General features: G+C 42.9%; 1 protein-coding gene across 2 annotated transcripts in view; it reads left to right on the top strand.

Moving 5' to 3' along the window:
* The window catches only part of LACTB (lactamase beta), a 92,118-nt gene that overhangs the window by 55,239 nt on the left and 11,324 nt on the right, over nucleotides 1-25,555 (top strand). For both annotated transcript variants that reach the window (XM_077472070.1, XM_077472069.1), the window contains one exon: nucleotides 7,206-7,371. In XM_077472070.1, the coding sequence (XP_077328196.1) occupies nucleotides 7,206-7,371 (166 nt within the window). The remainder of the gene's footprint in view (nucleotides 1-7,205; nucleotides 7,372-25,555) is intronic.

Consider the following 25,555-nt stretch of genomic DNA (forward strand, 5'->3'; position numbering starts at 1 on the left):
TCCACCGTTCCAGCTATTAATGCTGCAATCGCCTCAGTGAGCAGAGTCTCACGTGTCCAGTGGATAATGCACTGATGTTAAAGGATCCAGCAAGTTAAGGTTGGATTTTCCTTTTAAAGACAACATGTCTTTTGCAAGTTCTGGCTGCAATTGGAGTAGCTCAGTCCATAAACCCTTTAACGTCTGCTCCACTATTTTGGGGGAGCACATTTTGAGTCACGCCAGTGCATTGGAATATGGACTCCAAGGGGTTAAGGAACAGGTGTAAGATATCTGAAATTCTGCCTGATCAGCAGGCCCGGCAAGGGGCTGGTGTATTTGACGCACTGTGTCTCAGATGCTATGAAGAACTCGATCGTTTAAGCCCTATGGCTTATACTTGGACTAGTGCATTTTTTTTTTCAGAGGTCCGTGGCTGAAATATTAACCACTTGAGACCCGCGCTATAGCCGAATGACGGCTACAGCGCGGATCTCCTTTGCCGGGACTACGTCTATTGACGTAGTCCCGTGCACGAGCGGCCTGCGCGCCCCCTGTGATCGGCAAGTCTACGAGACTCGCCTGATCACCGATCCGTGCAAGGGGTCGATCCCGACCCCTTATCACGTGATCAGCTGTCAGCCAATGACAGCTGATCATGTGATATAATGGAGCCGGTAATCGGCTATTATTCCTCGCGCTGAGAAAAAAAAAAAGCCGATCACCGGCGGCCGTGATCGGGACATCAGTCCCGATCACGGCCAGCCCTGCCAGTGCCCACCTGCCCCCTGCTTTGCCACATGTATAAAAAATGTGTCCCCCCTGTCAGTGCCACCCAGCAGTGCCCACAGTGCCACCCAGCAGTGCCCACAATCTGCCTCAACAAAGGTGCTGCACCCCAGTGCCACATATCCGTGCCCAGCAGTGCCGCCCAACAGTGCCCAGCAGTGCCGCCCATCAGTGCCCAGCAGTGCCACCTATCAGAGCCACCTATCAGTGCCACCTATCAGTGCCCATCAGTCCCATCTATCAGTGGTACCTATCAGTGCCCCTTAGTGCCACCCATCCGTGCCACCCATCTGTGCTACCCATCCGTGCCATCTTATCTGTGCCCGTCTTTGCCCATCGGTGCCACCTTATCTGTGCCCATCGGTGCCACCTTATCTGTGCCCATCGGTGCCGCCTTATCTGTGCCTATTAGTGCCGCCTTATCTGTGCCTATCAATGCCAACCAATGCAGTCTATCAGTGCCCACCAGTGCAGCCTATCAGTGCCGCCTCATCAGCGCACTTCAATGAAGGAGAAAAATGACCTGTTTGCAAAATTTTATAACAAACTATTAAACATGATTTTTTTTTTTTTTGCATCTTTTTTTGTTTGTTTAGCAAAAAATAAAACTCCCAGCTGTGATTAAATACCACCAAAAGAAAGCTCTATTTGTGGGAAAAAAATGATAAAAATTTAATTTGGGTACAGTGTTGTATGCCCGCGCAATTGTCATTCAAAGTGCATCAGCGCTGAAAGCTGAAAATTGGTCTGGGACTGAGGGGGGTTTAAGTGCCCAGTAAGCAAGTGGTTAATCAGCCGAAGCACCAGGTGAAAGACCCTTAGCCAGTCTTGGCCAGACTTGTCCTGGGGTACAACTATTTAGAATGGATAAGCACATCCAAAAGGGGTAAAGCCTTCTTGATCAGTAAAAGGAGGTTCAGACAGTTCTCTTTTAATTGTGCAGCCTCTCCTATGCCTTAGTTCCCAGGGGAAGCACCAGGATCTTGGGGGCAGAAAGCCCATAAAGCAGAATGCTAAGGCTAAGGAGCACCCCCAGTCGTTCGGGTGAGGGGAAAGGTCATGCGATTCTCAAAGTCTGTCAGGAACAATGTTAAGAGCAGAGGGATTTCTGCGATTTTTCTTCTCTAGGTTACATCTAGAGTTTCAAGAGCCCGGATGGCCCAGTCAGCTTTCGATCTGAGGGTCCGGGGTTCGGGTCTTGTTTTTTTTTTCCTCCAAATAACGTTTTATTTCAAAAAGAATGAGAGCAAAACATAGGTACATATATGGTAAGCATGTGGTACACATACATTTGCAGGAGTATATTTCCGAACATGCCTAGACAGACACTAGAGTTGTGGCGGGAGAATCTCCCTGCAGATTTTGGCATCACATATTTCAGCAGTAATATCCCTGCCTTGGGTTGCGTGTGTAGTGTATAGTACCTTGAGTCCAAACGGGTCTTGTTTTTGGGTGCTGCCTGTGGGGTCCTTGGGGCTGCTGATGCCGCAGTCTTTATGCAAGAGTGTCTGTCACCTCAAAGAATGCTCCTTAGGTTCCAGAAAAAAAAGAAAAGAAAAAGGGGGGGGGGAGAAGTCTCTTTCTGGCCTCTGGATCAGCTGTTATCCCAGTCGGTGATATCAGAGATTCCCTTAGTGAAAAAGTTTTTTTTTTTTTTTCTTTCTTTCTTAGTTTTTTTGACACAAACCTTTTAAGGTCTCAGAGCCAAACAGAGAGGTAAGACCCATTCTAGATCTCGGAGATCGGCACTTTAACATCCGATCCTTTCATAATTTGATCGGCTGTGTCCATCCTGCAAGGAGGGGAGTTGCATATCTCCATGTGCCAAAGTTTCCCGCTTACCAAAGTTTCCCGCTTACCATTTCTGCGGTTTGAAATATAAAATTATATTTTTCAATCGTGGCAATGCCATTCGGCTTAGCCACAGCACCATGAGTGTTCTGAAAGATTCTGGAGTCTCCTTTAGCCAGGTTAAGGGCTCAAGGCATAATGGCACTAGCCTATTAAAAGGATCTACTTTTAATAGATCATTCAGTCTCAGGTCTAAAACCAGAGTCTGATCTCAGCTTTAGATATCTGAAATCTCTAGGTTGGATTCTCAGCCTAGGAAGATTCTCCTTAAAACCATCAAGGAGGTTACTTGGGGGCTGGTTATAGATACCATACAAAAGAAGGCATTCTTACCCCAGACGTAAATCAGTTCCATTGTAGGACTAATTCAACTTATCAGGATAAAGGAAAATTCCTTCATTTGGCTGCAGGAGATTTTTAGGGGAAATGGAGGTCTCCTTCAGGGTTGTCCCTTATGCGCAGTTTTATTCAAAGACTGCTTCAAGATGCCATCCTGTCGGTCTGGAATAAATTGGATTCAGGCCTTGTTTGTTTCCAATACGCTTGGCTCCCAAAATAGGTCAGAACCTAAATTGGTGGTTGTTATCCAGCAGGAGGAAAAATCTTTATTCTGCAAGGTGTTAACAACAGATGCCAGCCTTCTAGGCTAGGGAGCAGCCCTGGAAGAAGATTCTGTCCAGGGAGGGATGGTCCACGTTAGAGGACCTTGCCTATCAACTTCAACTTTGTTGGACGTTTCAGGCAGTATATCTGGCCATAGAATCTTGGCGGTTAGATTATAGGACTGTCCTGACAGGATTCAGTTTGATGGAGCAACGGCGGGGGCTTGCCTTCGATCACCAGGGGAGGCACGAGAAGTCATGCAGCCCAAAAAAGGGAGGTGAATAATGTTCTAGCTTTGGCAGAACACAACACTCCTTGCCTATCGGCAATTTTAATATTTCAGGCATACTACTTGAGACACCAACAATTATTTCCAGGAGAATGATCTCTTCACCCGACATCTTCCTAGCAATGTCAGATGGGGTACTCTGGACATGGACCTAATTCGCATCCAGATCCATTAATAAGGTTGACAACTTTATGTCAAACAAGGGGTCCGCTAGCAGGCGGAACAGATGCATTAGTCTTCCCAGGGGATCAGTTTTCACTGATCTATGCATTTCCTCCAGCTACCTCCGCACTTCTCCGCAGGATTAAGCAGGAACAGGAGGTGATTCTGGTATCCCCAGCTGGGTCCCAGAATCTTAATTTATCAAGATCATAAAGAGGGCAGTAGAAGTCCTTTGGACTCTGCCATTATAGCCATACCTTCTTGCACAAGGTCCGGTATTTCATCCTACTTTACGGACAAGGAGTTTAACAGGTTTGACTGTTAAATCCCACTCTGTAGACCAGTGATTCTCAACTAGGGTTCCCCCAGAGGTTGCTAGGGGTTCCTTCAGCAGTGGGCAATTCCTGCCTCTCAGATAAGTTCCCACTGACACCATTGATCTTTTTAGCTATCTGTAAGGGGGTAATTCTTCCCATTGACCACAAGTGTAAGAACCAGTCTTCCCACTGACCATCACACTAATGTATCATGAGTTGTAGACGTCTAATTTTTAGCAGACCGAAGAACTATTTCAAGGGTTCCTCTGTGTTGAAAAGGTTGAGAAAGGAACGTGAGTGATCTCCTTCAGTAGTGTCTACTTTGACTAATGCCAGGAAGCCGGCTTCCAGAATCACTTACTTTAGAATCTGGAAGGCATAGGTTTCTTGGTATGGATCCAGGGGTTGGCACCCCAGGAAGTATGTCAATAGGCAGGATTCCTGCATATAGGGCGGCACAGTGGTGTAGTGGGTAGCACTTTCGCCTAGCAGTAAGAAGGATCGCTGGTTTGAATCCCAACCACGACACTACCTGCCTGGAGTTTGCATGTTCTCCCTGTGCCTGCGTTAGTTTCCGCCAGGTACTCCGGTTTCCTCCCACACTCCAAAGACATGCTGGTAGGTTAATTGGATCCTGTCTAAATTGTCCCTAGTATGTATGAATGTTGGTTAGGGACCTTAGATTGTAAGCTCCTTGAGGGTAGGGACTGATGTGAATGTACAATGTATATGTAAAGCGCTGCGTAAATTGATGGCGCTATATAAGTAACTGAAATAAATAAAAAATAAAATATGGGATCTGAAATGAAGCTGGCCTTGACTTTTATCAAGAGCCAGATCCAGCCTGTGTCGATGTCTTTTCCTATGGCCTCTTACTTCCCACTCTTGGTACGTAGCTTATTTAGGGGGCAACATGGTTTATCCCCCTATCAAGGCACCTTTAAATCCTTAGGATTTAAAATTGGTCTTTTAGGCTTTGCTGAATCAGCCGTTTGAACCTTACGAGAAATTCTCTTGGTTCTTTGAGAAGAAAGATAATCTTTTTTGCTTGCTTGGCATTCTGCTAGAAGAGTATTGGAACTATCGGCTCTGTCTTGTAAGGGCCATATTTCATCATGCATAAGCATGAGATGGTTTGATGTCCTCATCCTAAATTCTTACCAAAAGTGGTAACAGGTTTAAACCAAGATATTATTCTTCCTTCTTTCTCCCCAGAAGCCTTAATCTGGGGAAGAGAAAGCACTACAGTCTCTTGATGTAGTAAGAGCGATCAGAATCTATTAAAAGGCAAGTGCTCCGGTTCGCAAAACGCGTGTTTTGTTTGTACTGCCAGTGGGTCTAAGATATGGACAGGCAGCGTCAAGATCCACTATTTTCCAAATGGGATTGTCAAGTGATTGATCAAGCTTCAGCTTAAAGAAGAACATTCTTCCTTCTCCTATTAAGAGCACACTCATCCAGGGCGATTAGTGACTCTTGGGTGGTGCATCATCAGGCCTCTATGGCTCAGATCTGTAAGACCACAACTTGGTCTTCTGTGCAGACATTTATCCAATTTTATCAAATCGATTTTAAAGGTCACGAGGATATTGCCTTTGGGCACAGCATACACTGCAGTAGGAGTTCTCTGGCCTCCTGTTTCCTTGATTCTGTCTCCCCCCACCCCTTCAGTTTCCATTGCTATGGACATCCCACATAGTTATTACTATGGCTCAGTGTCCCCTGATGTAAGAAAAGAAAATAGGATTTTTAAAACAGCTTACCTGTAAAATCCTTTTCTTTGATGTACATCAGGGGACACAGAGGTCCCTCCCTTCTTCTTCTTATACACTTTGATTGCTTGGCTACAAAACTGAGGACTCCCAGTAATGGGAGGGGTTATATGGGGGAAGTTCACGCCTTAAGGGGCGTGCCAGTGTCCAGCACCTGATACGCCGATATAACCCACATAGTTATTACTATGGCTCGGTGTCCCCCGATGTACATCAAAGAAAAGGATTTTACAGGTAAGCTGTTTTAAAAATCCTATTTTTTTGGTTTATGGTGGTCAGATGCAGTGTAGTTTCATTTCAGTGTGTATTGTAGACACCAGTGGCACTGCCCTTTCCACAGAAATTATTGGGCAGTGATTACATCTATTTTCAAATGATTTCCATAAGTACATGTAAATACGTTTTTTTTTATTTTTTTTTGTGTGTTTTTTGTTTCTTTTTGTTTTTTTCCCCAACCCACATTTTAGGGCCAATGTTGGAAGTGTCTGCATGTTTTCTTGGAAACTGTCTTTAATAATAGCATGTTTGTTCATGATTCAGCTACATGAATATAAATAAAAAACAGTAATTCATAGTTAAATCATGGGCACGTGTCTGGCTACCCTCTTTTGTGTAAAGAGCAGTTTCTGTTATGAAGCAGGAAGCAAAGCTAAGCTTATCATCACTGTTATAGCTTTATGACTTTTTCCAAGAAAGTGTGGGTAGGGCAATCTATGGTGTGTCTCTAAAGGCTACACTCAGATGGACCAGTCATAGTGCTTTGCTCAGGTGCCACGTAACAGGGTAGAGTTACTTTATATTGTGTGGCTTTGAAGACCCACATCCCACTAACTGGCTTGAAAGTTGATCAGCTTGGGTCTTGTCTCATAGTCAGCAAATAAAAGCACACAAGAAAATATCAGCTGACAGCTTGTGACCACAATCTCAAGTTTTAATACATCTGTCATTTTATAACATGCAGTAAAGGGATGGCTAGCATCCAACATGTGTTTATTTACCATGTACATTACCCTGTGTTTGGTTATTCAATGAACTACTTATTAGAATCTGAGACTGCGCTTTTCTGAATTCTTTGAAAATATAGAATGTCATTGCAAGTAGAAATTGAACACAAAGGTCTTTTTAAAAGTTGTACATGTTCTGGTAATAGGCCAGATGGTGAATGTTGCTACAGTTATCTGTTGTATTTTGTGTACCTTCATAGGTATTGCGAGGGACTGTGGTCACTATAGCGCCTGCATTTCTCAGCTAGTTTATGCATTATACTTTGCAAGAGCAGCTTCTGAAACCTACAAACGGACCTACTCGTATAGCTTTTCAATTTATATCTTCTCTTTTGTTACAGATTCTAACACCAGAACACATTTATATCTCTTGTTTTCTGATATTTCTTTCATTCTGCACACTTGTGTTCATTTTTAAGCCTGTTCCTTTCTACTCCAGGGACACAGTTCCTGTATTCTACCCATGCGTGGACTTTGCTAAGCGCTGTGGTTGAACGTGCCTCTGGGAAAAAGTTTGTGGATTACATGATGCAGATGTTTCGGGATCTGGGCATGAAGAATACTGTGGCTGAGGAACATGAGCCTATTATATACAACAGAGCCAGGTAATATACTGTATAGAAAACATAAACGAGGAAAGGTAGTGATTAAAAAAAAAAGGTACATCATAGAAACCATTTTTTTAAAATGTGTTCTCTTTTTAAAGACATATTTGATGTAGCATTGATAATAGTTTTTTTTTTTTTTTTTTCTGTTGGGCTTTGTTTACATCAGGGGTAGGCAACCTTTCAGACGTTGATATCTATCTGGGCAACATGAAGTAAAGCAAAGATCCACATGGGGTGGGGGGCCATCGTATCAAGCAATAAAGACGGCATGAAGAACACATAGTGTGTCACAGTAGTGTCCTCTGTCCCCTTTACATCACCCTCCCACTGTAGTGTCCCCTGCCCCACATAGCAGTGTTCTCTGCCCCCTTCACATCACACCCTCTACTGTAGTGTCCTCTGACAGCCTCCCCTGCCCCCTGAAAGCAGTGTCCTCTGCCTCCCTGTCCCCCAAAGCAGTGTCGTCTGGCTATTTCTCATCACAAATCCCCCCCCCCCCCCCCACTGTAGTGTCCTCTGTCCCCTCTCCAACAATGTCTCCTCTGTCCCCTTCTCACACACATGCAAGTACAAGGGCGCACATACACAGCGCTGCCAGCATGTGTACAGCGGAGATTGGGAGGTGGCATAGTGCTGGGTGGAAGCAGGAGCTGCTGGAGTTAACATTTCATAATGGCAAGCTGGTGATTGGTTGCTAGGACCGCCTAGCAACCAATCACTGAGGCCGTTCCCACCCTCCATCCAGCACTGCGATGCCTCTCCCGCTCTCCACTCTGCAGAGAACTTGAGAGCAGCAAATGCTGGGGGGGGGGGCAGAGCCACCTGTCAGCTCCACGTGGTCGATCGTGATTGATGGCTTGCCAACCTCCGGTTTACATAATAACTAAGAAAGGACATTTGGCAGACATTTTAATTCCTGCCTAGCACTCCTTAAAGTGGAAAAAAAGTCTATCCATTTCTAAAAATGTTCCCTTTCCCCTCCTCCTACCTTTTTAGGAGGAAACTGTACAAATGTAATTCTTTCTTACTTATTGTTAAAGCTGTGCAGTTCAACCAGTCTTGTGAGCCAAATGCCCCTGCCAGAAAGTGAGAACTGAGCCAAATGCCCCTGCCAGAAAGTGAGAACTGAGCCAAATGCCCCTGCCAGAAAGTGAGAACTGAGCCAAATGCCCCTGCCAGAAAGTGAGAACTGAGCCAAATGCCCTTGCCAGAAAGTGAGAACTAGCCAAGTGGCTCCCTTTTTTTCTGTGCTGCAGTAAGCACTACAGCTGGTTGCTGCTTTCAGCTTGACTATTGGACAGCAAGAGAAAACCCTCCCTTTTAATAAAAAAACATCCAGGGTTAAATTGACAGCACTCTCTACAGTGTAGTGGAGCCTGACTACCACCCAATGTACCACTTCCTTTCCATTCCTAGTCCTGCTGTGCAGGGGACTATGGAGAGCTATTTAAAGACACAGTTACTTACACTGTCTATATTGATTTAATTATTATACACATAACTTGATTTAATTGCCATCTTTTACTCTCCCAGGAGTTCAGCTTTAATATTTTCAAAAAGAGAGCAGTTCATATGTTTGTAAATGATGCAGATACATTTAAGAAAACAACAGCAATAAGGAGCTTTAACCATTACTACAGGGACACTTGTGACGTTTCCAAAATGTATGTGACAATATACTTAAAGGGAAATGCACATTTTTTCCAAACTTTTAGACTCTGGCAAGACAGAAAAACAGGTAATTTGGTGAAAAAAATTAAACGAAAGTAGCAAAAATAAAGGAATCGTATGATTTGAAATGTGAGGTATACGGTGTATGTAAAGCCTGGTACACACTATCAAGTTTTTTTCGTTCAACCCAGCAGTCTGATCGAATTAAAACTGCGGAGTTTGGGAGAAACTCGCTATACTAACTATGCCATGTAAGTATAGTGATCTCCCCGATGAGCTATTGTGTTCTGACAGGGGGACTGGCTGCCAGTGCTGATTGGATGCCGATCGAATTCTGGTTTTCCAGCATGCCTGTTCGACAGAAGCCTGTGTCCCCTCGGATCTCCTCGGATCTACAGCAACTGCACTTCTAAGTGCCCGTTCAAGTGCGCTTTGCACTTGTAGTTTGCACTTGTAGTGCGAAGTGGTTACGCCTTTCGTAAATAACCCCCATTGTATCATTCTCTGCCCTTGCAGAGAAAGGTGGGAAAAAAGAAGAAATAAAAAAAACCTAGATCAAGGTTTGATCTAGGCCACTGCCATGGTTAGTGTTTGCGTCAGGGTCGGGATTTATTTTTTTTAGTGTTTTTTGTTTTTTTAATTTGGTATCGGTGTCAGTGTGTTTTGGGTAGGATTTAAAAACAAAAAACAAAATGCACACTATTATTTCTGGGCTGTACTGTGGGTACAAATAACAACTAACATACACATACAGTGGTGTGAAAAAGTGTTTGCCCCCTTTCTCATTTCCTGTTCCTTTGCATGTTTGTCACACTTAAGTGTTTCGGAACATCAAACCAATTTAAACAATAGTCAAGGACAACACAAGTAAACACAAAATGCAATTTGTAAATGAAGGTGTTTATTATTAAAGGTGAAAAAAAATCCAAACCATCATGGCCCTGTGTGAAAAAGTGATTGCCCCCCTTGTTAAAACATACTATAACTGTGGTTGTCCACACCTGAGTTCAATTTCTCTAGCCACACCCAGGCCTGATTATTGCCACACCTGTTCACAATCAAGGCATCACTTAAATAGGAGCTGCTTGACACAGTAAGGTCCACCAGAAGATCCTTAAAAGCTACACATCATGCCGAGACCCAAAGAAATTCAGGAACAATTGAGAAAGAAAGTAATTGAGATCTATCAGTCTGGAAAGGGTTATAAAGCCATTTCCAAAGCTTTGGGAATCCAGCGAACCACAGTGAGAGCCATTATCCACGAATGGCGAAGACATGGAACAGTGGTGAACCTTCCCAGGAGTGGCCGGCCGCCCAAAATTACCCCAAGAGCGACGACTCATCCAAGAGGTCACAAAAGACCCCACAACAACGTCCAAGGAACTGCAGGCCTCACTTGCCTCAGTTAAGGTCAGCGTTCATGCCTCCACCATCAGGAAAAGACTGGGCAAAAATGGCCTGCATGGCAGAGTTCCAAGGAGAAAACCACTGCTGAGCAAAAAGAACATCAAAGCTCGTCTCAATTTCTCCACAACACATCTTGATGATCCCCAAGACTTTTGGGACAACATTCTGTGGACCGATGAGACAAAAGTGGAACTCTTTGGAAGGTGTTTCCAAGTATATCTGGCGTAGAAGGAACACTGCATTTCATAAAAAGAACATTATACCAACAGTAAAATATGGTGGTGGTAGTGTGATGGTCTGGGGCTGTTTTGCTGCTTCAGGACCTGGAAGACTTGCCGTGATAAAAGGAACTATGAATTCTGCTGTCTACCAAGAGATCCTGAAGGAGAATGTCCGACCATCTGTTCGTGTACTCAAGCTGAAACGAACTTGGGTTCTGCAGCAGGACAATGATCCTAAACACACCAGCAAGTCCACCACCGAATGGCTGAAGAAAAACAAAATGAAGACTTTGGAGTGGCCTAGCCAAAGTCCTGACCTGAATCCTATTGAGATGTTGTGGTATGACCTTAAAAAGGCCGTTCATGCTCGAAAACCCTCTAATGTAACTGAATTAGGACAATTCTGCAAAGATGAGTGGGCCAAAATTCCTCCAGGACGCTGTAAAAGCCTCATTGCACGTTATCGCAAACGCTTGGTTGCAGTTGTTGCTGCTAAGGGTGGCCCAACCAGTTATTAGGTTTAGGGGGCAATCACTTTTTCACACAGGGCCATGATGGTTTGGATTTTTTTTCACCTTTAATAAACACCTTCATTTACAAATTGCATTTTGTGTTTACTTGTGTTGTCCTTGATTATTGTTTAAATTGGTTTGATGTTCCGAAACACTTAAGTGTGACAAACATGCAAAGGAACAGGAAATGAGGAAGGGGGCAAACACTTTTTCACACCACTGTATGTGCAGGGGTCAAGTCCTGGGGAAAAAGTGTGGGAACTCCCACCCAAGATCCACTCCCCCACCAAAAAAACTAAAACAAAAAAAAAAAAAGATATGCTCATATGCACGAACACTTCAAAAGTGGTATTTTTCATTGTGTGTGTGTGTGTGTGTGTGTGTGTGTGTGTGTGTGTGTGTGTGTGTGAGAAGCTTTACTGTTAGTACATAAAAACAAAACATGAAAACAATCCTCAATAAACATAAATACGGGAATTCTCTGAATAAGCAGCATTCATTCAATTGTGCTTCCATGCAAATGTGAACATCATGTTCTGATCTTTATTGGGGAATTTTATTTTGTATATAGAGTGTTTATGTGGTGAGTTTACACTTTTCATTGAACAGAGTTTGGATAACACAGGGTTAAACGGAAAGGTCATAAATTAATTAACTACACATTATGTGGACAGAAAGCTTGGGGAGAAAGTGATGTGTTCCTGCTTAGGAGATGTATGTTAGCTTGGGGGGGGGGGGGCTGCAAACTCTGCAGGGCTCCAACACACTCGCTGCTATTCCAACCCTTCACATGTTTCCACATAAACTTCCCTCCTGGCATTAAACACTTCCAGGTATTGTGCTCAGCTTACCACCCCAAACTGATGTTCCTCCCTCAGCTCACCTCTCTCCCTGCATGTACTGTGAGCAGAATAGCTGTGCTCCTCCTCTGGGTTCTCTCATCCTATGGCACTAAAGATAGAGGAGGGGGGATTCAGCAGGACGCACAGAGCAAGTATGCAGGAGACGGGGGGCGGGGGGATGAGGAGGCAGAAAATCAGGAGGGGTCGGCGGGGAGGAGCGCATCACGAGAGGTCTAACTAAATACTATCTCTTAGCAGCAGGGACCTTATCTACCCGTCAGCTAGTTGTGATTGACAGGTAGATCGAAGCGGAAGCTGTCATGGGGCCCCCTACTGGCAATGCCTGAATGGTCAGTCCACCCCTGGTGTGCGGCACGTACTATTGCGAGCTGTGTCGGCAGCACCTGCCACACAGCTCGCATACTTCAAAGTCTTGCAGGACACGGCTGCTCCGTTCCCATGCGTTCCCCCAGGACTTGAGCCCTTCATATGTGGTATTGCTGCGATTGATAGTAGCAGGAGGATTTTTTTCTGTTCTTCCTATTTTTTTTTTTCTATTTTGGGCCAGTTTTTTTCTTTAATAAATTTTTTTTTAAATAAATCGGGAGCTATCCATTACCATTTACCACCACATGAAGGCCCAATTTGTCCTGAAAAAATGCGGTATTATCCACCTGGATGCGCAAAGTAGTTGTGGTGAAATGTACAGTTTTATTAAGACATGTCAAAGTAGCAAAATTTGGCTTAGGCATTTAAAATTTGTTTTACCCTCAGGTGGGAAGATGTTAACTGATTGCTTGTTTTGCTGATAAGTTTTTTGTTTTTTTTTGTATGCGGGAACCTATTTTAAAGTGACTACCATTTACTATCAACAAGCTTGATGGGCTTGTTGGCAGAGGTGGTAAAAGGGAAAGGCAAACGCACTTCTGAAACAAAATGAGGGAAAAAGAGCAAATAGAAAATGTTGGTATCCCCAGTTCATATCTGTAATGGTAGTTGCTGTGTTGGGTATATGACCGTGTAAAGACTGTCAATCCTGCAGCTATTTAGAAAAGTCTACAAAATTACAGTTTCACTGCTTATGGAGATAGGTTTGAAGTCTTCTGATATATAAAAAAAAATAAAAAGTCTCAAACACAAAATCTTCTCACAATTTTAAATACTTTGTTGACTCAGCTGTAGGAACTACAGGAGGGGTGGAAATGTAGAGCAGTAACAGTCCAGCAAGGGAACAAAGAGATCTGTATTTGTGATATGTTAGGACTCCTTCTGTAAAGTTTTATGCTGGAGAACAGACAGGGAAGACGTGCTTTAATTACTGTATAACCTCATTAGTTCTTTTCTATGACATAAAATATGTAAACTATTTTTTCCTAATATGGGGCCATTCACAATGAAGCTGTAACAGTGAGCTGGGATTTCCGTATTTCATATATAAACTTCCTTTAATGGTCTGTGAACAGGATTTCTTATCAAATGTACATATTATATGTATGAGTAGCACTATCGAATCCAAAGGAACCCAGAGATGTTAACGGGGTTGTACACCCTCATGGTTTTTCACCTTGATGCATTCTATGCATTAAGGTGAAAAACCTTCTGTAGTGCTGAAGCCCCCCAGCCCCCCCCATTTTACTTACCTGAACACTGTCATCCACCAGCCAAGAATGAGCACCCCATCTCTAGCTGGTGTCTCCTGTCCTGATTGGATAGATTGATACCAGGGCAGCCATTGACTCCCGCTGCTGTCAATAAAATCCAGTGACACGGTACCGGTGTCTTGTCATATAACGTCCTCCATCCGATAGTTTCCGCCCCGTACTGCGCATGTGCAGTACACAGCAACACAGATTCCGAAAATTGCAGAGGATGAACGGCGCCTGCGCCGTGAGTCCAGGTTCTAGCCCCACCATCCAAGTGGACATAGAGTAGGAATAAAAAAGAGCCGAGCGCAGCCAGGCCGAGCCCGAAGCGTGGCGAGCAAACCTCGCCCGCGAGGGGCCCTCTAATTTTCACAGCCCTATGTCCGCTTGGATGGTGGGGCTACCACCTCCACTCACGGCGCAGGCGCCGTTCAGCTTCGGAGATTTTCCGAAGCTTCGTCTGCTCCGTACTGCGCATGCGCAGTACGGGGCGGACACTATTTGATGGCCGGACACTATACGGCAGAACACCGGGGGGGTGAGGCCGTGTCCTGCATTCTTTGTGAATGGATGCAGGACTTGGGAAAGCGCCTGCACGGGTGTCCACCTAAGGAGAGTCTTCTCCATCATGGACACTCAATGCGAGGAGGAGCCACCAGCGCCGCTGAGGGAGAAGAGGAGGACCAGGGCCACTCTGTGCAAAACCAACTGCACAGTGGAGGTAAGACATGTTTTGTTATTAAAAAAAAAAAGTTTACAACCCCTTTTAAAATAAACATGTAAAAAATCCCTGGGCATTTGAAAGAAGGCAGTTCAAAACTCTGCTTATGCCTTTTGTTCATTTGAAAAATACATAAGCAGAGGTTACCATTAGTAAAAACTGTATGTCAAAACAATTGGTTGATCCAGAGATTTAGGAATCTTAATGTGAAAATCAAATCTTTTCTGGTAACATCAAGCTTGGCCCTGCTTCCTCCCACTTCCTTAACCTAGCTGTTGGTCAGTGAGGCCGCCAATTGCATTAAAATGGCAATAAAAGAGCAATAGGGAGGCAGGGGAGAGAACAAAAGTCAAAGTATGCATATCACTTAACTTGGTTCTATTTGTTGGTGACACGTTTACCCTAAAGCTGTAACCCAGGTTCAAACAGAAATGTCCAGCAGACACTGCACCCCCTACTTTTATTACCTTGATGCAGACATTGTTAATCCGGTATATTGAGCAAAATACATTTTCCTCCCAGCAAATTATATTATTATAGGTATTTATATAGCCCTGCCAATTACATATTGTACATTCATACAAGTCCCTGTCCTCAAACTGCTTACAATCCAACAATCCATCTTGCATGCGCACACATACTAGGGCCAATTTTAGAAAACAGCAATTGACCTAGCAGCTTGGCTTTGGAATGCGGGAAGAAACCAGAATACTGGAAAACCTGGTTGGACTTTTAATAGGAGCAGGAGTGCTCCACAGAACAAGTAGAGAAAAATCTCAGCCACTGCACACCATACAAGCCCAGTGTGTTATAGGTAATAGGAGTCCCAGCCGGACTCCTTCCAGGCCAAAACCCCAACATGTTTCGCCTCACTCACGGGGCTTAGTCATGGAGGTAAGGTGGGTGGGGCGAAACATGTTTGTTTGGGTGTGTGGAATGTCAAGACACCAGCTGAAATCTATCAGTAATTTAGAAATCCTGCTCCTTGTCAGTACAAATTAATATCAGCTGGTTCAGTCTCAACTGATGGCCTATAAAAAGGTGTCTAATTTCAAAGGTGTCACACACAAAACATCTCAGGCAAGGTGCGCTCTCAAGACCTTGGCAGCCTTATTGTTGTAAAATATACCAATGGCATTGATTACAGAAGGGTTTCTAAACTTCTGAATGTTCCAATGAGCACTGTTGGGGCCATAATGCGGAAGTGAAAAGAACATAATTTCAAAACAACTGGGAGGCGGGGGGTTCAGATCTCCAGAACTTTAGTGTCGTACTACTGCTATTTTAGTCTGAGATCGTGCTTCCAAATAAATTGCGACCTTCCCCAGAATAGACAAACATGTTCCACAGTGACCACGTCTTGGAATATCGTTCTTGTTGGTGCCTGCTGTTAGGATTAGGTCTTCAAATGTATTGATTTGTTCTACTTTCGTGAGCCACATCCCAATAGTCGGAGATTTTGGGGTTTTCCACTTTAGTGGAATGCATGATTTGGCCTCGTCAAGGAGGTAACTTACTGAGTGGGAGTCTGGGAAAGTGATCAGAAGATTATACATGCTCGAGAGCGTGTGTGGTAATGCCCCTTCAGTTGAACATATTTCCTCTAAGGTTGAGAGCTTGATCAAAATTGCTTAGTGGGGGGGGGGGTTGGAAAGCGTTCCAAAACTTCAGGTGAAATGGCCCCAATGGATCCATGAGGTCTTGCAACGAGGGCCATTTTCCCTGTGTTAAAAAGTGTGAGGCCTGTGTATAACCTAATGATAGTAGGTGTTGAAAGGATTCATCCTGATAGCCTGCTGAAAAACATGGGTTCCCCAAAATCGGGAAGATTGGCGAAGTCTTGGATGAGAGGGACCCTTTTTTTGAACAGGAGGGAGCACACCTTTGCAGTCTGGCTTAGTAGCGGGTGTGACTTTACCTTAATGGGTAAGGAATCATAAAACCATGGAGCTCTATTCAAGGGGATAGGGCTCTGATCTTGTTCAAGCTGAATCCACAGCTTTAAGGACCCATGCCTGCACCAATCGACCAGCCTACTGAGGTGAACCACCTGGTAGTACTTATGTACGTCGGGTACTGCCAATCCCCCATATTGCTTTGGCAATGTGAGCTAGGATCTCTTCAATCGGGGGTGTTTGTGGGCCCATATAAATTCAAAAAATACCTTTTAATATTTATTGGAAATAGATGGGATGTGGACGGGTAAAGCCTGTAGGAGGTATAAAAATGTAGGAAGTATACTCATTTTAAGAATATTGCAGCGGCCGAACCACGAGTGTAAACCAGAATTCCATATATCGATAAGCGTACTTTGTAAGTAACGGGGGGGAAATTTTATTCCAAATACCTTTTTGATATGTGGACTGGAATATTTGTGCCCAAATATGTCAGTGTCGTGTTGCTCCATTTCAACCTAAAGTTCGACTGAAGTTGGACCTTAAGTGACTGTGAGAGATTAATGCCTATCGCTTCTGATTTTATGAAACTTATTTTAAGGTTGGAGAGGGCACCGTATTTATTAAATTCTCTAAAAAGATTTGGGATGGATATCACGGGGTTCGTAAGGGAGAACAACATGTTGTCGGCATATGCCGATACTTTATGTTGAAAGTTTCCCACTGTTATGCCATTAATATCTGGGTTTCTACGAACCGAGCAAAGAAAGGGTTCCAGTGACAGGGTGAAGAGAAGGGGCGAAAGTGGGCACTCCTGGCGCATCCAATTGGAGATTTGTAAGGGATCCAATAAGACTCCGTTCCCTCGTACAACAGCTGTGGGTCTTGAGTATATTGATGAGATCCACCAGGACATATTGGCGCTGAATCCGACATATTGAAGAACTGCATGCGCGAAGTACCAGTTCACCCTGTCAAAGGTCTTTTCTGCATCTATGCCCAGGAACAGGCATGGGGTGCAGGATTTGTTCTGTGGTTTAGTACCTTGATGGTGTTTGTCCCTTGCTTCTCTCTTGGGTACAAACCCTACTTGATCTAAGTGAATGAGGTGATATAGATGTTGTTGAATTCCTTTTCTCAAGTATCTTGGTGAACAGCTTGATGTCGGTATTGGGCAGGGATATCGGCCTGTAGTTTCCACAGGAGGTTGGGTCTTTACCTTCCTTTGGTATAACTGCAATGTGAACCTGCAATGATTCTACTGCAAAAGGTGATTCAGGGCCTACTTCGTTAAATAATTTAACCATGTATGTGCTCAAAGTCGGCATAAAGGTTTTATAGTAACAGATGGTGAAACCATCAGGGTCAGGGGCTTTCCCAGATTTATTTGCTGCTATCGCACCTTGAACTTCTTCAATTGTGATGGGGTCTTTAAGGGCTTCCTGAGCTAAATTGGGCAATTATGGCATTTGAGAGGCAGACAAGTATGACTGTAAGTTTTCTTGTGAAGGGGGACCCCTATCTATGTTGTATAAAGATGTATAGAATTTCTGGAATTCTTCGGCAATGTCGAGGGGTTTGGAGCCCTTTGTTCTTTTTGGCGTGCATATGTGGGGTATGTATGTCACCAGCCTTTGATTTCAAAGCGACCGTGCTAACATTTTGCTGCATTTGTCACCCGATTCATAGGAAATTTTCCTACAAATCTGCATCAACGCTTTAGCTTTAAACTGTAACAGGTTATTAATTTGGGATCATCTGACAAGGAGGTCGTTCTCTAAGGAGGGGGATGGAGACTGTTTGTCGTGCTTTCAGCTGTCGTAAGTTGTCTAACGGTGAGGTCAGCTGTTGGGTACGTTGTTTTAGGTACAATTGTTTTAAAGAAAACCATAAGTAATGCATTCAACTGCCATGGCCTGTATGCACACTCCTCATGCAAGACTCCATTGCTGAAGAAAAAGCATGTTGAAGCTCGTTTTAAAATTTTCTGCACAACATTTAGACAAGCCTATGAAACACTAGGGCAATCAAGTGTGGTCAGATGAGACAAAAATTGAACTCTTTAGATGCCATAATACACACCATAATTGGAGGTCAACTGGCACTGCACATCACCCCTATACAAACCGTGAGGTTTGTATGTGGGAAAATTATGGTGCAAGGCTGTTTTTTAGGATACGGTACTGGCATACTTCATATCATTGAAGAAATGGGGAAAATTGTACCAAGACATTCTTGATTAAAATCTGCTGCCATGTACCAGGATGATGAAGATGAAATGAGGGTGGACATTTCAGCAAGACAATGATCCCAAAGCCAAGGAAAGTCTTTTTCTGTCTTTGAAACAAATTAAGCTGCTAGAATGGCCCAGCCACTCACCTGACTTGAATCCAATGGAAAATCTATGGAAAGAACTAAAGATCAGAGTTCACAGAAGAGGCCCACGGAACCATCAAGCTTTGAAGACTGTGTGGAAGAATGGGCCAATATGACACCTTAGCAATGCATGCAACTAGTTTCTCCATAATGGAGTCTTAAAGCTGTCATTGCCAACAAAGGATTTTGTACAAAGTATTAAATACATTTCATTTAGCATGTTCAATGCTTTTTTCCCTGTGCCATTCCATTTTATTATGGATAAGGGATATTACTGCGCTGACCCAGTGTGCAAGAAAGGACAGCGGCTACATAAGAATGTGATGAAAATTCAATGTGAAGGATTGATAAAGAATGTAAAGCAATAAACAAAAATGGTGTACAAAATGTTCTATGCAAATGGTGAAAACATATAAGAATCACTCTCAAATGTAATAAAAGAAAGTACATGTATATGATGGATAGAAACACAAGTGAAAAAAAGTCCCAAAGGCGGAAATATCCTTAACCACTAGAGATCCGTGCTATAGCCGAATGACTGATACAGCGCGGACCTGCTTTGCCGGGACTAAGTCTATTGACTTCGTCCCGTGCACAAGCGGCCTGCGCGCCCCGTGATCAGCGAGTCTATGAGACTTGCCTGATCACGGATCAGAGCAAGGGGTCAATCCCGACCCCTTACCATGTGATCATCTGTCAGCCAATGACAGCTGATCATGTGACACAACAGGGCCGGTAATCGGCTATTTTTCCTCCTCGCGCTGTCAGCGTGAGGAGAAAAAAAAAAGCCGATCACTGGCGGCCGTGAGAGGGACTTCAGTCCCGATCACGGCCAGCTCATCAGTGCCCACCTCCCCCCTGCCAGTGCCACCTAAGTATTAAAAAAGTGCCTCCCATCAGTGCCCATAGTGCCACCTATCAGTGCCCATAGTGCCACCCATCAGTACCCACAGTGCCACCCATCAGTGCCCATCAGTCCCATCTATCAGTGGTACCTATCAGTGCCCCTTAGTGCCACCCATCCGTGCCACCTTATCTGTGCCTATTAGTGCCGCCTTAACTGTGCCTATCAGTGCCCACCAGTGCAGCCTATCAGTACCCCTAAATGCCGCCTCATCAGCGCATTTCAATGAAGGAGAAAAATTACCTGTTTGCAAAATTTTATAACAAACTATGAAACTTTATTTTTATTTTTTTTGCATCTTTTTTTGTTTAGCAAAAAATAAAACTCCCAGCTGTCATTAAATACCACCAAAAGAAAGCTCTATTTGTGGAAAAAAAAATGATAAAAATTTCATTTGGGTACAGTGTTGTATGGCCGCGCAATTTTTTTAATTCAAATTGCATCAGCGCTGAAAATTGGTCTGGGCAGGAGGGGGGTTTAAGTGCCCAGTAAGCAAGTGGTTAAGGTAAATTTTTATATAGATTCCACCACTAGGGAATTGTTGCTCAGAAGTGGGATACAATGACCTTGGCAGGCATGTAGAGCACCATGGATAACCAAAAAATGATGTCATAGGGGTATGATTGCGCCTGTAGTGTCAACCCGGAAATGACAAGGCAAACGCCTCACTGGAAACGGGAGACGCTGGTCACGTGACTAACAGCAGCCAATCAAAACCTAACATAATGACATAATCTCATCACCGCTAGGTCACATGACCACAAATACAGTGCCATGGGAACATGACTCAACGTGAGGAGTGTGATAGGCATGCCGGCCGCACCTCTTCCGGGTTGATGCCGCATACCATGTTTTGGTATCCTAACTGATGTGTAAATTATAAATATGTGCAATGTGGGGGAGCCGATATATGCCCCAGTTGAAGGCTATTGGGACGAAATGCGTCTGCCTGGGCTTTCAGCTCCCCACATTGCTTTTATTCTGTGATGAGTTATATTTTTATGGATGTATATTGTGTTTTTCAATAAAACGCACCATTTTGACCTTCAGAATATGGAGGCATCTTTTTCTTTCTATATGCCCTCTGATGAGAGTTTTTGGCCTTCCAATCTGGCTTTTTAACATCTAAATCCCAGCCTTACGCTTACCTTTTGGATTTCCTGGATCCTTTCCTGGAGTTCGCTGGATTCCTTGGAATGTTTCTGGAGGTCTGCTGATCGAGGGAAACCCTTGCTTGATTGACTCGTCGTCGCTGACACTCGAGTCTACTTCTTCCGGTAAGAGTGTATACCCCTTACCTTGGGTGGACACATTCGCTCTGGTGCTCTACATGCCTGCCAAGGCCATTGTACCCCACTTCTGAGCAACAACACCCTTGTGATGGACTCTATAAATTTACCTGAAGGATATTTCCACCTTTTTGGGACTTTTTTCACTTGTGTTTTCTATCCATATACATGTACTCTCTCATCTTTATTACATTTGTGAGTGAATCTTGTCATATGTTTTCACCATTTGCATACAACATTTTTTACCTGTTTTTGTTTCTTTACATTGTTTAGCACTACATTATTTATCAGTCATCCCATTTTATTACACATAACTTAATTTCTGAACTTATTTGTGTGTTTTTTTTTTTTTTGTATGTGTGGATTACATAGGTTGCTACCGACATGTGCTGAAAATTTCATGTCAATAGCACCTATTAGAAATACTCACCGGCCATTTTATTGGGTACACCTTACTAGTACCGGGTTGAACCTCCTTTTGCCTTTAGAACTGCCTTAATTCTTTGTGTCATAGATTTAACAAGGTGTTGGAAACCATTCCTCAGAGATTTTGATCCATATTGACATGATAGCATCACGCAGTTGCTGCAGATTTGTCGGGTGCACATCAGTAATGCAAATCTCCCATTGCACCACGTCCAAAAGGTGCTCTATCAGATTGAGATCTGGTGACTGTGGAGGCCATTGAAGTACAGTGAACTTATTGTCGTTTTCAATTATTTTTATTAAGATATTTTTTTTTTGTAAAAACATTCCATATCATTTAATTTAATAACCTGATATATAAACGTGTGTGTATTTTTTAAATACACACACAAAGCACAATCACCACAATCAACATTCATTCGTTCATGGATCAATCTCATACTACCTTCCAAAAAAAAAATGTTAAATGGTTTCCACGGTCAACCCCCTCTCCCATCCCAAGAGAGAAAAGGAAAAAAAATCCAAACATAATAGTAAAGTGTATCACTCCTTTACCCTTTCCCTTTACTTTAGTGACTCTCTTCCCCCCCCCCCCCTACTTATTCCTGATCATATTTATCCTTTATCCCATACTATAACCCTAATATTTTCCCAGACTATTTTGTTTATTTGAAGAGGAGAGAGTCGCAACTCTCTACCAACATTGTGTTGTTCCTTAGTGAAAAGGAAAAAAAACTCATTGACATGTTCTAGAAACCAGTCTGAGATGATTTGAGCTTTGTGACACGGTGCATTATACTGCCGGAAGTAGTCATCAGAAGATGAGTACACTGCAGTCATAAAGGGATGGACATGGTCAGCAACAATACTCGGGTAGGCTGTGGCATTTAAATGATGCTCAATTGTTACTAAGGGGCCCAAAGTGTGCCATGAAAATATCCCCCACACCATCACAACCACCAGGCTGAACCGTTGATACAAGGCAGGATGGATCCATGCTCTCATGTTTATGCCAAATTCTGACCCTACCATCTGACTGTCACAGCTGAAATCGTGACTCATCAGACCAGGCAACATTTTTCCAATCTTTTAATGTCCAATTTTGGTGAGCCTGCGCGAATTATAGCCTCAGTTTCCTGTTCTTAGCTGACAGGAGTAGCATCCGGTGTGGACTTCTGCTGCTGTAGACATCTGCTTCAAAGTCCCATGTGTTGTTCGGTCAGAGAAGGTATTCTGCATTCCTTAATTGTAACGAGTGGTTATTTGTGCTGCCTTTTCTCAAACCAGTCTGCCCATTTTCCTCTGACATCAACAAGGTATTTTCACAACTACAGCTAACTGGATATTTTCTCCTTTTTTCAGACCATTATCTGTAAACCCTAGAGATGGTTGTGCATGAAAATCACAGTAGATGAGCAGTTTTGAAAGACTCAGACCAGCCAGTCTGGCACCAACAATCATGCCACGTTCAAAGTCACTTAAGTCCCCCTTTTTTTTTTTTTCCCCATTCTGATGCTCTGTTTGACTTTCAGAAAGTCATCTTCACCACGTCTAGATGCCTAAATGCATTGAGTTGCTGCCATGTAATTGGCTGGTTAGCAATTTGTGTTATCAAGCAATTGAACAGGTGTACCCAATATACTGGCCGGTGAATGTATATTTACCTAGTTAAATGGTGACGTGTTCATTACTTGTTTTACTGTGTGCGTGTGTATTTTTTGTATTTTTGGCCTTCCATTCTTATAATACTTGTTCCTCTGTTCGGCCTCTTTGGCTGGGGGGGGGGGGGGGGGGTGTAAAAACAGGTGACTGAGCTGTAGCCCCCCCAGCTGCCCACCTAAAAGCTAAACAGCAGCAGGAGGTAGCTATTCAGCTATTCACATGCAGGGGTTGCGATTCTTTGCGCTACCTGTCAGACTTGGCCATTAAAGTCAATGGGGCCACACTGCAAACATGACACAAATGCTTGGCTTGCAGTTGCTGTGCATTAACCACATTAAAATAAGCTGCCAAAAAAAAGGACGGGCAGTTAAAAGGTGGCAGGATCACCCCCTGAACACCTTTCTACAGCTACTTAGCTGTCATTTGTGAAATGATCCACTGAAGATTGCTTTTCAGAGCTTGGCTAGTTTGAACCTAGCTTTAGATGAGGCTACGTCTTGCTTTAGCAGTATTGCTTACTGGAGCTTTCCTTGCTCCTTGGACAGAAGTAATGAGGCCGATTCCAATGGAGAAGTGGTATAGAAAGCCACAAAGCGGAACTATGTAATACGTGTGTCAGACTGTTCGGCTGTGTCCAGCCTGGTTGTCTGGAGTTTCGCTTCTTCTCTCTACTTGTAGAAAAGAGGAAAGAATGGCCCAGATTATTCCATTGAGTTAAAAAAAAAATCTTTGTCATAAAAACAATTGCTTCAAGTTGTGCCCATTAAAAGCTCAAACCTTACCCAATGACAGAAGGATTGTGCATTCTGTAGCCAGTCTACATTTTAACTAAATTACCTTTTTTGCTTTCATTTCCCTTGGTTAGTCATTCATAATTGTCAAATTTTTTTTTTTTCTCAAAAGGGATTTTATTGACATAAACCAAAGTGAAATACATGTTCTTACAAAAAGATACAAGAAAATAATAGCCATATCATTCCAGTGAATCATTAGAACTTACATGTAGTGAAATTAAGTATCTGCTGCATTTCATCATATGTCGTCAAATTTTATTTGCCTTCTACTTTCCTTTTCACAATGTTGCTCCTGATGGTTGTGGGTGTATGGCAAAGAACATAACATTCCAGAGAACGAAACATCTGCATTACCTTTAACAAAGTTCTCCGCTGAACACCTGGGACTTCCTTGTCTGTCCAATCTTAGATATTCAGACACAAGCCGGCTGAAGTCTACAGGAAAGAAAAGCAATCCACGCCCCAGGGCGGCAGAGAGAGATGTATGAGGAATCATTCACCAAGAAGGAATGCTAGTAGTGGTCAAGAAACCACAAGAAACATGCCACAATGATGATTTTTTCTCTGACTCTGCACAATAAATATGTGTCCTAAAGTGACCCGAAACAAGTACATAATCGGACTACTGTTACTGTCCTGAAATTAGACCAGAAATCCAGCTCCCGCCACCGAAAAAGAATTTGATTATCCACTCAGCAAGATCTGTTAAGAAAAAAACAGACATTTCATGCTGCATGCTGTGAAAAGTGTAATACTCTACTAAAGTGTTCTCTTTTTACTTTTTACATCTATCTGAGTTTAATTTGGCATCTTTTAGAAACACAGAAAGTTTCTAACTGCAAGACACTTCTAAATGGGCTCCTCTGGGTTTATAGCTTTTAGTTGTGAAATTTGTATTTCTCCAGTAAGAGCTTTTAAATCCTATTTCTTGTATATAAAAAAAAAAAAAAAAAAAAAAAAAAAAAGAGCATTCATGGGGGGAAAGAAATCAGAATGGTCATTTTTACTTTACAAACAAAACTTTGTAGCAACTTTATGCCCACAAAACCGAATTCTCCATGTCATCTATACCAAAGACTCAAACTCCCTTGTATTCGGGTCTGAATCTTCATACTCTAATACATCATTTTAGTGACCTCTGCTGGCTGTTTTTAGGAATTTCTGTTTCCATGTGTGGGTTTTTTTTTTTTTTTTTTTTTTTTAATAGACTGATGATATTATTTGTTTTTATTTTATTTATTATTATTTTATTCTTTTTATCCAAATCTGGATGTAGCACTGTCACAGCCTTTGTAGTGTCCAAGTACTTCCAGTGATCTTGTGGCTGTTCAGAGGGGGTTGTTACAGGATTTGAAACCGTGGCATCTAGAGTCCAGAGAATCGGTCCTTTCTGGTTCATGGTTAAAATCTGTTTCCTTTTTTTTTAGACCTTGGCTGGTGTTGACTAAATGTATTTTCCTACAATAATGAATTCTGTGTGTATAAAAGGAGTATTGATTTGCAATTAGAAACCCTTATATTATAGGTAATCTCTCTGACCTGTGGTACTCTACCAAAGGAGCAGAAATGAAATGTTAATAGTAACTATCCCACACTTTTGGGGAAAAAATACTAAAATATATTGTGAGTGCACATTTAGAGTTTTATATTGTAGTTTAGACAAAAGTAGTTTTTGATTTTACATTTTTTCATGTTGACATTTTTGTAGATTCTTTTAAGTAGTTTTCTTCAGGTTTAATCACTTCAGACAAGACCTGTAAAAGAAACCTGTGCTGAAAGATATGTGGAGGCTATCGTGCTGATCCTCTGGCTTCAATG

The sequence above is a fragment of the Lithobates pipiens genome, unplaced genomic scaffold, assembly GCF_037356315.1.
Source record: "Lithobates pipiens isolate NorthernLeopardFrog02 unplaced genomic scaffold, aLitPip1_a1.2 Scaffold_8, whole genome shotgun sequence".
Classification (NCBI taxonomy): Eukaryota; Metazoa; Chordata; class Amphibia; order Anura; family Ranidae; genus Lithobates; species Lithobates pipiens.